General features: G+C 33.6%; 1 protein-coding gene across 2 annotated transcripts; it reads right to left on the bottom strand.

Annotated features, from left to right (window-relative positions):
• Window positions 1–1792: 1792 nt before the first annotated feature.
• On the bottom strand, window positions 1793–5594 carry LOC7468388 (protein NSP-INTERACTING KINASE 1). 2 transcript variants are annotated; one of them, XM_002305270.4, is made up of 11 exons: window positions 4898–5594; window positions 4668–4800; window positions 4453–4524; window positions 4213–4356; window positions 4027–4098; window positions 3878–3937; window positions 3686–3783; window positions 3435–3584; window positions 2999–3340; window positions 2512–2891; window positions 1793–2407 (listed from the first exon to the last, which is right to left on the bottom strand). In XM_002305270.4, exons 1-11 carry the CDS (start codon window positions 5007–5009, stop codon window positions 2087–2089), a joined length of 1884 nt encoding a protein of 627 aa, XP_002305306.3. In that variant the 5' UTR covers window positions 5010–5594; the 3' UTR covers window positions 1793–2086. The 2 variants fall into 2 exon arrangements, with proteins under 2 accessions (XP_002305306.3, XP_006384231.2); XM_006384169.3 differs by having other exon boundaries at window positions 3435–3581; window positions 4898–5589.
• Between the last annotated feature and the right edge of the window lie 6347 nt (window positions 5595–11941).

Below are 11941 nucleotides of genomic sequence, written 5' to 3'. Positions count from 1 at the left end.
GGAATTAGTCATGGAGTTTGGGTTGTTTGGTTTCCTTTCTTGGTCATGTCATAGGAAGCATAAAATCATTGCTCTGATATCATGTTAAATTTAGTAAAATTTTATTTTTGAATTCAATATTTCCTTTGAACCAAATTATAAAATATATAGATACAAGGGGAGATATTTTAAAGATCTATTCTTAGCTACTACAATATGCATGGCTAAAATTATAGTTGACCCTTAAACGAAGAGATCTAGTGTTATTGAATTGGCTTCTGAAAGGATACAAAACTTGACTATAAAAGATATGCAAACGCATGTCTAAAAAATCCCATATTTTTCAACATGGCTGCCATGTTTCTTTATTGCAAAAAATAAATAAAATAAAATAAAAATAAATTACGAGAATGAATGCATAAAGACATTGATTTCCTACATGATTGTCTCTCATCGATCTTTATATCGGCTATGTGTTTGTTAATATCAAGAAGGTTAAAATTAGTTCTTTTAACATTGCCTGAAAAATGATCGATCCGTCCATGGCTTGGTGTGGGCCCATCGTATAATTATACATATATGCCACTGCTTGTCACACAAGGACATTCTTGTACAACCGACAAAGACTACCGTATGCCATCTTCTTTTTGTTTTGTAGAATCAATGCTACAAGTCTATGATTTTAGTATCCCAGTTAAAAAACAAAAATGGGTTGCTTCTCGGATAATCTATTAAGCCTTTGCACAAGCTTGCACACTATGATTTTAGTAGTTTTTGAAGTTATTATAGTTTTATTCTTCCCATATTTCAAATACTTGTGTGTTTTATAACAACAATTTTGTGAAAAGCCTATGTTTAACCCAGGCACCAAAAAAAGGGGCCTTAGTTTGCCCAACTTTTTTTTTCCATCAAATTCTTAAGGTTTTCTAGTTATGACATTATGTTCCCAGTTCCTTTACTAGGTTGCCGTCAAGAATTAAGAGTTTTTTCTATTATATGTTTGGGCTTCTAGGATGTTTTCATGTCAATGTCTTGCTCAGTTGTCTGAATCTATGGTTGAAATGTATAGTTGGGCTCTACAGATTCTGACCAAAAGGAGCATATGAGAGAATATAAAAAAAGAAGGCAAGGATGGATTTTTAGAGAAGAACTGCTAGTTTAGTTCCTGAATGGAACTCTTGGGCTCTACTTCTTCTTTTCTGCAGAATTATGTTTCTGGTATTTGTTCCTGGAAATTTGATCTTCTTAATAATTCTTCTACCATGTATCAGCATGAATTAAGCCGAGCTGCCTGCCGATTCCTCACATCCTGAATTGCTTTCTCAAGATGCAAAAACTCGTCCTCCTGTCATCGAAGTGAGTGCCAGACAATTTAAAATAACCGAACAACAACAGGAGGCATACTTGTCCTTTGTCATAGGGCAGAGAGAAGTGGAGTTCTTGTGCCAGAAGTTACGTAAGCTTCAAGGAGGTTGATCCCTCGTAATGGCAAACAGAACGTTGGGAAGAGGTCACCACAATGTTTGAAATAATGAGGCATGTGAGATTCAGGGCAATTACAGTAACCAGCAAACTGACAGTTTTGACTCTAATGATGAAGATTGCAAGATTTTAATGAGGAATTGGATGTGTCTTATGATTCAGACACAGAGAGTGAAGCAGAAATTGTTGGCGGCGATGCAGAAAGTAATGTTGATCTTGTAGGAAAGGGAGGGAGCCTTGCCTCATTAAAGGCTTCTTTTGAAACATTTAAATTACCTTTTGATAACACTGTTCTACATCCATTTCATTCATATATATATAATGAACAAAATTAACTCACAAACTAAATTGGATCCTCATAGAATTGTCACTCGGTGGCGATACAAATACATGGATTTTTCAGTAGTGTCAGTTTCTCAATACAGGATCTGTACAATTTGATGAAAACATCAAAGCCCTTTGGAGCTTCGATTATACTACTATAATACAACGAAAGAACCCTCAATCATTAAAATACTATCACAAAACAGCTTCTCCTATAACTTGATCTTCCATTCTAAGTCTCTTCAAAATAGAAAAAGAAAAGAAAGGGAAATATATATATTAAAAAAAATTTGTAAGGAATTCACCTTGGACCAGAGAGCTCCATTGCCTGGACTAGTAATGAAGAGTCATCAGTGAGATCAGAATATCGATCCGACGAGGAGAACTCGTGGGGTTTGGACTTAGTTGCTTCTGCTCTTTGAGAAGCTTCCCATCTCTCTGCAAGACCATCTCCTTCAAGCATTCTGACTACTTCAGACATTTTGGGTCTATGGCTAGGAAGGTATTGGGTGCTCAAGAGGGCAACTTGTACCATTTCTTCAAGCTCAATTCTATCATAATTTCCCTTTATATCCTTGTCTACAAGCATTTCAAGCTTTTTCTCCTGATGAATTTTCTTTACCTGCAATCATAATCAACAATTGTCAGAGAACTGAATTCCAGACGGTAGAACAAAGGTTTCTAAAGCACCCAGAGGCAGCATGATTATAAGTAGATTGTACTCACCCAGTCTAGCATGGCTCCTTTCTGGTTCGCTGCCTTGCCAAATTCTATTGCTCTTTGGCCTGTGATTAATTCAAGAAGCAGAATTCCGAATCCAAAAACATCAGTTTTCTCCGAGGATTGACCAGTTGAAAGATATTCAGGTGCTATATGCCCAACGGTGCCTCTGACAGCAGTCGTGACATGTGAATCTTGGTGATCTAAAAGCTTTGCCAACCCAAAATCACCTACTACAGCCTCACAATAATCATCAAGCAATATATTTGCAGCCTTAACATCCCTGTGGATTATCTTTGGATCACACTGCTCATGGAGGTACAATAGTCCCCTCGCAGCTCCTAGAGCAATTCTCTTCCTGGTGCCCCAATCCAAGACTGGTTTGCCTGCCACAAATAATAAGGACCATCAGTTTAGCTACTCAAAATATTCACTTTACCAATTTAGGTTAGTGGTATTGACAATCTTAGCAACAGAAATCAAATTATACTACCTTTGAGACGCAAAGCTACGCTGCCATTGGACATGTATGGATAAACTAGAAGTCTTTCTGTTGGTGTCATACAAAATCCATAGAGCCTAAGGAGGTTCCGGTGCACTGCTAAGCTGATCATCTCAACTTCAGTTTGGAATTGAATCTCTCCTCCAATGGCATTTCCATCTTTAAGCCTCTTGACAGCTACAACAGTCCCATCATGGAGAATCCCTTTGTACACAATGCCAAAACCTCCCTTTCCAAGTATGTTCTTATTGCTAAAATTGTTTGTCGAAATCTGAAGTTCCCTAAACTGGAACCTCCTCAAGTTTCCAAGAGAAACTTCCTCATGCTGGCGATCTGATGAGCCACGGAGTTGCATCATTGATTACTATAAGGACTAATTACCATAGCAAGTAATAAGTGAAATTGAAGGGTTATATATGTTACACACCTTTAACATCGAAAAACGTCGGTTGATTGTGCCTTCGCCTCCACCACAAAAATAATCCAAACACAAGAATGATAAGTGAGGCAGAACCAACGCTTGAGCCAAATGCAACAGCTATTTTGTGACTCTTTGGTTTGTTTGAAGGTAGAGCTGCTTAAGATGTGATGAGATTACTATGAGGAGCAATCCAAAGCAAGTAGCAAGTTATGAATCGAGCATCACTGAATCAGGATAGAAAATTCCAGTTTCCTTACTTTGTGTGCTATTCAAGTTCATGGACATTGGCATTAGTGTTGTCCCAAAGCATTCTGGTTCAGAACCTGTTGGGCAGATTAGAGGGTTTCCAGCAATGCTGCGAGAAAAAGAAATGCAACAGAAGATACATTCAAAGTTGGCCTTCAAATTCACTATTCTGAGAAAGCGAGAGGAAGAGTGGGGAGATTTACCTGAATGTTTTGGTAGGAAATCTTGGTACAGGGCCACTCAGGTTATTGAATGACAAGTCACTGAAATCCACAGACAAAAACACTTCTGAGAACACATTTTAATCAGGTTATAAATCTCTGGTTTACAAGAATAGGGTCAAGATACATACAGTAACACAAGCTGGGTCATGTTAGCCAATGACAATGGGAATTCTCCAGAGAGACTGTTATTATTTAGCCTCCTAATCCAGTTCAAACAACCCAAATTAAAATTAGATCCGAAGGACAGAGATTCTTCAAGATGCAACAGCAAAGTACTTGAGCTTGATATTGTGATTGCAAAATTTCAAACTCACATGTATTCTAGACTCCTCAGATGGCCTAAAGAGGAAGGAATTTTCCCAGTAAAGAAATTATCAGAAAGATCAAGTGTGTGAAGCTTTGAGAGCCGTGCTATTTCTGCAGGAATTGTTCCTGTGATATTATTGCTTTGCAGGAGCCTGAAAATACATATAACATTCCAAAAGTTAAGACCAGTGACATATAAGGAACACTCTTCAAACTTTAGAAATGTCCATTTGTTTCTGATTACTCACACAGTCTGAAGATTTGTCAAGTTGCCAATAGTTGGAGAAAGAGTTCCAGATAAATTCTGGCTAGGAGTTCCCCTGCAACAAGACAATTTCAGCAACCTCAATAAATGATCGTTTGTTGTTTCCTTACAGCTAATTCATATTGGTTTCTTAACATTCATGCTATATATGTCTTGAAATTTTTGTACTATGAAAATACAAGATTGTAGAGGACTTACAGGCCAATGACAAGACTCTCAGGAGAGCAAGTTACCATGGTCCAGCTACATGGATCAACAGCATCTCCATCCCAATTATCAAGAACCCCATGAGGATCATGTAAAGAAGCTTTTATTCCGATTAAAGCTTGAACTGAAATATAGACACCATCGTCAAAATAAATAAATAAAACCTTCCATTTTTCTTCATATTTGAAGCTGAAGAAAAAAAGAAAGAATCTTGAAGTTACCTTCATAATTTACTCCTTTAGGAGACAACAATCCATTTGCAGTGGTCGAAAACCACAAGAAAACCACAAAATGGAGACCAACTTCTCTTATCCTCATTGCCATTGAAGTCATGAAGCGCGCAAGAACCACAAACCAAAAAAGAAAAGCTAAATTTTTCAGCTAATAGCAACTGTTTTAGCTACTAGTAAAAGCAACTTTCAAATCGGATTACTTTTGCTCAAGGTAATCCTTAGATTAGAACCCACTCCCTGCTTTACAAGCCAGAAATCCATTCACCAAAATCTTGCTTGTGTCAGAACCAAGAAAAGAACCAGTTTTTTGGTTGTATAAAGGGAACTAGCATTAGCATGCTTGTCATTGAGTCAGTATAGGTTAAGGAAATCAATATATATATTTAAACGCACCAAACGTAATTAAATCTAGGCAATATTCTTAAGGGAAGGAGAGAAATGGAAATTCCCATTTCTGAGATAATCATGCATTGGCCTGGAAAGCATATATACTATTGAATTTTATATTCCTCACCACAATTGTAACAAGCAAATTAAAAGGGAACAACGCATGAGTGGAATTATAATTATTTCAAAACATCAAACATTTTTTAATGTTTGTAGGCATAGTGAAACCAAAATTCTTTCTGGGTTAGTGAGTCATCAGTCATCTTATTACCTAGAGATGGGTTATGCAAATGTTGTTGTACTTTGTACCTAAAACAAATACAACAACAGGAGGAGTATTGTCATGTCTGTGTGTACTTTACTAGGTTATGCATGGTTATCAACAAAAAAAAAAAAAAAAAAAGGGGGCAGAAAGAGAAAGAGGGTAAAGGTTGTGTGATCAAATTGTATTGCTTGAGACATGGAGGAATCCTACATTCTCTAGGTTTGGCCACACAGTAAGAGACCTAAAACCCATTTTTAAAGACTTTAAATTTTAACATTTTGTGAGAATCTCGAGGTAGAAAATTGATGGTGGTGGTGGTGGACTTGGTCACCCACCATGTTAGGACCATGAACCTATTAGTATCTGTGTTGGCACTAAACATTTTCATATTACCATACGTTCATGCCGATGCTTGTCAAGTATTTTGTATGTCCAGTCACTTCTGTGCTGCAAAATGTTAAGAGGATTGCTTTTGTATATTCCATATAGCCAACCACTATCATCTAACAATCACACGCAGAGAGTCTTCTTTTTCCTTCTGCAGACTGTCATTCCAAACCAAAATCTACTCAAAAAAGAGAAACTTTTAAAAGCTAAAGCTGACATCCCACTCTTATCTTTCTATCCTTTGTTAAAAGAGTCGGCCGATACTATGGGTGAATCCAGTGGCTTGTTAATTTGGGTCTAACTCCGATCAAATCAATTAAAAATTCAATTTCTTAAAAACCAATATTGTTTCAGAGATTAAAAATGAGAAAGAAGTAAAATCTTACTATGTTTTCTAGTGATAAAATCATTAATTCCCTTTTATCCATAACGGTATAAATGGGTATGAGTAAGTTTTTTAAAAAATAATAACAAATAGAAGAAAGGTTATCATTGGCTAGTATGTGCATTGAGCATGCTTATAAAATGGGGCATGGAATGTGGTGGTGGATAGGCTTTTGTAGGGCCATTGAAGATTTACGATGATCATCTTGGAATCCAGATTTCGAGCATGTTTCAATAATCGTGCGAGCTTATAAATTATTAAATCCCCATACTAAATAAACGAGAGCTGATTTTCAGCCCTAGAAGAAGCCTTAATTAATGTAGTAATTGTTCCTTGTAAGAAAAGGGTATATGATGTATTTGAGAGGGACACAAGCATCAAAATAGTCAAACGTCAATGTCACATTTATAAGAATTAGGCCATTCACCAAAGAAGCAATGTATAATGGCATTTGGTTATCATTGTAAAGAATTGCAGGTGTCTGCAAAGATTCTAGCATCTATGATGTGCTTTAAATCGCATATATATTGGCTCAAATTGCAAGTGTGTTTTAGCCAAAAAAAAAAAACAAAAACTCACTTGCCCCAATTCGAGATTTTGAAACTAATTATAAAACTCGAACAACTTAATACATTAGCTTGGACTAATCTCGTAGGTTAATCTATGTTAACTCAGATTACATCGACTTCCAGCCTTGTTTGGCATGGTTTTAAGTCAATGATTTTAGACCAATAACTACTAGAAACTTACTTTCTCCTATGCAAGATTTTGAATCAAATTATAAAACTCGAGCTAACTTAACTAATCTCGCAAGTTCATTCCTGTTGACTCGGAATAATTCGACTTCCAGCCTTTTCCCAAGTTGAACTCGGCTTGGTTTTATATCAATGGTTTTAGACCAATAACCTCTATAAAGGATGAAGACAACAAATATTTATGTTAAGAGGCCTGAAGCTCTAATCATAGCCAAAATCAAACGTTAAACAATCAGGGATGCTCATTTATGACTGAGCTAACATGATTCCAAAGAACATAATCTAGGCAGTGTAGACATGGGAGGGATAAGAATGGCGAAGACCCCAGCAGCCTAAAGGGCTATCATATCACAAGCAAAAAGAAAACTGGAATTGACCAAACAGAAGAAAAGAACATGGCACTTTAATGCTATAAAATGACAAATATGTCCAGAGATTAGGGACAGCTGGGCTCAATTGTCTCTTTCCCTTGCATCCCACAGACAAATTTAAAAAAGAAAAAAGAAAAAAGAAAAAGGGGGAGATGCTCAACTTGGAACCATAACCTTAGATTTTGATTCCAATTATCCAAGGTGGTATACTACTTTAGCTAGCCCTTCATTTGTCTGCATTGTATGTCCTTCTGCTTCTTTTGTCTTTGGAGACCTGACAACAGTAGGGCCCACCACATCACTTGTGTGACATGGAACTCTACAGTCTAGTAAGATCTTGACATGTGGCAAGGTCTCGTAACCTTCACCTGTTATAATGCCACATGTCATATACTATGATATAATTCGATTTGATTTGAAAATAGCCGAGCTTCACCTAATTACATTAAAATTTTTATTTTATTAATATGAAATATCGGGATCAATATATATATATATATATATATATATATATATATATATATATATATATATATATATATATATCTTGATTAATTTCATGAGTTCTGAAATTAACGATTATATAAACCTTTAATAACCATTAAGAAACTCGAATTCATGACTATTAGGGTTATATTTAAACTTATATTAATGTTTGGGGTCATGGTAAATGTTGCTTTTCAAAATAATTTTTATTTTAAAAAATATTAAAATAATATTTTTTTTTTATTTTTTAAAATTTAATTTTAACATTATTATATCATAACAATCTAAAATATTAAAAAATAAATTTAAAACAAAATAAATTTCAATAAAAAGTAAATTGACCACAACTACAAACATGAATGAAAGAATTGAGGAGATCACAAGGATAGGGATTGGGTACATGTAGCAGTGGGTCTAACCCTGTAACATCATACTCCTTGAGCCATTAATTCGTCAAGATTTAATATTTGACTACGTACAAATGATTTTCGGGACAGAAAAAAAACCCTCAATTTAACCTCTATTGTAGTATCCTATTACCAACTCAGTCTCAATCTTTTGATTTTATAAATTTTACCCCAACATAATTTACAATATTAGACCATGGTGCCATTCCATCAATCAATTGTATGCAAGGTTGTCAATTTCATTTCGTTTCGTTCGGAATAGTCGAAACATTTCATACAAATTCAAAAAATGAAACAAAACGGAATAATTTTCATCTCATTTCAAATCTCGGTCCGTTTCGGATTTTTCAGCCAAATTTCGACCGGAATGTTCCGGTTTCATTTCACATGTTCTGTTCCGGTCTTCCCTTTTCCATTATAAACCACACGTGTCGTTTGATCCTTGTGATGACAGCAACGACCAATTTTCTTTCTTTCTTTGTTTTTTTCTCTTTCCTCCCTTGAATTCTACAACCTTTTTTTAATTCTTGGTTTTTCCCCATTTGTCAATTATAGTTCCTGATTTTTAATCTCTCAAAAAACTAAAAAAACCTTAACAATATTGTTCAAAATTGAGCCCAAGAAAAATGGTGAAATGACTTTCCCACTAGAAACTAAGATGAGAATACAAAAAAGCTCTTGTACACTAGTTTAACAAATCTTATTTTAAATATAATTTAGTTATTTTATTAATTTTATTTTTTTCTGTAAAGAAAAGGAAAGTATATTCTTTTTAGAAATGTTTTTTTTTTTTGACCGGAAATCACTTTTTATTAACCACCTTTCCTGAAAATCACAAAAAAATTTAAAAAATAGTTTTATAAAACAAACAAAGTCTTAAAATTTATGTCCAATCGTCTGCAAATTAAATGAAATTTCTTAACTACCAATAACAGTTAATGACCGGAGTGATGGCATTGTTTAATATTAATTACATTGAGATAATATTGATAAAATAGTAATTAGTTGGAGATTAAATTGAGGTTTTTCATAATTTTTTTGGAGGGTCGGAAACACATTGAAAATGAAGGGATTGCAAATTCAAAAAACTTGGCCTCCTAAAGTCTCGTTTCAGCTAGTCGTATGTCTCCGTTTCTATAGGAGTGAAACAATTTTTATCATTCGATTATTCATACATAATCAATTATTTGGCGATTTAATTATATTATCATAATCTTATTTGTATATATTGTCACAATAATTATAATAATATTTAGATGTATTGTTCCTACCGAGTTTAATTGAAATAGTTATCAAACTCGTACCTATACAAAATTTAAAGCAAAAAAAATAAAAAAAATTATTTATTTTAAAAATATTTTTAAAACACAAAAACAAACAACATCAAAATGCTGTCACATATAAATCACATGATGTGAGAATAGATTGGATACAATCCCAAAAATATAAAGACAAGCGGAGCTAATTACCCTAAAAAAAACATAATCCAAATCTTATATAATTTATATATAAATGTAGGGAATCCAAAAATATGGTCAGGTAAGTTTGGACCTACATAGTCAAACAAAGTGGGGTGTGTCTTGTATTTAATGAACAAATTCACAGAGAGATGCCCTAATAAGGAGGAAATAATTATGCTCGCATAAGTTGTCGAGGCTTGAACGGAGGAGAGGAGGCAGAGCTGACCAGAGTCGAGGAGCCATTCGGAAAATAATTTAAGGTTTTTATTTAATAAAAAAATTTAAAAAATAAATAAGATATATTTGTTAATTATATTTTATGATGTGAAGATTATTTTAATTAATTAATAAAAAAATCAAAGTATGAAGATTGTTCACACCCACTTGTAGAACATAAAAACAATATATATATTTTTAAAATATTTTAAAACGACTCATTTATAATTTCAGTCTACATTCATTTTAGAGAAATTTTATAATGCTCAATGAGTAAATATTTATATATAAACCCCCTTTAATATATATATATATATATATATATATATATATATAAAGAGAAAAAAATATTCATATAATTTTTGATGAATCATGTGTTTTATCTTCTATTTTTTTTTTTTTTGTATTTATCTCTTTCTCCTATATAAATCCGAGATTAAATTTTCCCTAATCTTAAGCCAGCTCTGAGAGGAGGAGAGATCCATCACATCGTCTTCTACCTTGTTGATAATTAATAGCAAGTACAAACCCACTCACATGGTATATGCCCTAGACAACGCCAAGGCAGCCAAAAAGAGAGATATTCCACACCATTCAAACCAAAGTTCAGAAATCCTTGGACCCCATCTTGCTGTCCCCATATTTCACAACCCTGTGTCTGATAGTCTTCCCTTGCGCCACTATAATGGTGGGTCATTTCCCACCAAAGAAGCATCAAAAGGGTTGATCATGCATGCTGCATCATGGGATGCAATGCAATGGCTGATTATCAGAAAGTTCACTTGAAGTACCTATGGCTTAATTGGCGATATCAAAAGTTTTACAAACATCTTAATATTTTTTGCACATTATATATGCACTTCTTGTAATGTGTTCTAGCGGTCCTTTTTTTTTTTTTTTTTTTTTTTTTTTTTTTTTTTTTTTTTTTTTTTTTAATACTACTTCTTGTAATGTGTGTCATTCCTTTCCGAGGCATAATTCGTGCAGCCCCGAGTGGAGAGCTACAGGCTTGCCTTTAAGTTGTCAAAAAGGGTTTTTTTAGCACGACATGAAAAATACAATATAAACTTGGATTCTAAACTCGGATCATAAAATTGTAAATATTTTTTTAAAACTAATTATATATTGATAATTTTAGTCAAGAAATTAAATAACATTAAAATTTGATAAAATAAGTCAACAATATTATAATCAATGAGTGATCTAAATAAAATGAGAGAGATAGATGGTATGAATCAATAAATTAATGACATGAAAAAATAAAGTCTCAGAACAAAATTTCTCAACATAGAGAAATCACTGAAAGAGAGGAAGCACACATAAATCTAGTGACAACCTGGTTGTTCCCATCACAATAAGTCTTGATAGACCCCTTTTGGGTTGCAAGGTAATGAGTTTATATTAGTAATTAACTAACATAAATTCAATAATGAAACAAACCCCTAAACAATGTCTAATGCGCCAGGAAAAAAATTAAATTAAAAATAATTATTTAAAATTAATTAATTAAATAAATAGAATAATGAAAAAAGTCTTCATGTTAAAATTCTTCCATGTAGCCTGAATTTTTAATTTTTACATATTCTTGGCAGATTTGAGTCCTGATTTCAAACATGTCGTTCTCTCTCGTTTAGATGAATTATTGGATCTATGATATATAGTTGGAAATATTTAGATGTCTAATATCTATCTCAACTTTAATCGAAGCAAAATTTCTTTTCGGTAGCTCTAGATATGTCCCAAACAGTACACGAAGGTTTTGTTTGACATATTTAACAATATTAGTTTACTAACTTTGATCCTATGAAATATTATGTTTCCTAACTCCATTTAACTTGAAACTTTACCACAATATATTTTCATGTATCTAATATTTTCCTGTAAAATTTCAGCTTTATCCAATACACGGTTTA

The sequence above is a fragment of the Populus trichocarpa genome, chromosome 4 (assembly GCF_000002775.5).
Source record: "Populus trichocarpa isolate Nisqually-1 chromosome 4, P.trichocarpa_v4.1, whole genome shotgun sequence".
NCBI classification, from domain to species: Eukaryota; Viridiplantae; Streptophyta; class Magnoliopsida; order Malpighiales; family Salicaceae; genus Populus; species Populus trichocarpa.
This window is presented reverse-complemented; position numbering and strand designations above follow the sequence as displayed.

Coding starts and splice junctions, on each gene's coding strand:
- LOC7468388 (XM_002305270.4), bottom strand. CDS start 5,009: ATGACTTCAATGGCAATGAGGATAAGAGAAGTTGGTCTCCATTTTGTG. Junction 3,784..3,877: donor TTTCCTACCAAAACATTCAG/GTAAATCTCCCC, acceptor TTTTTCTCGCAG/CATTGCTGGAAACCCTCTAA. Junction 3,585..3,685: donor GAACTTGAATAGCACACAAA/GTAAGGAAACTG, acceptor TCACATCTTAAG/CAGCTCTACCTTCAAACAAA.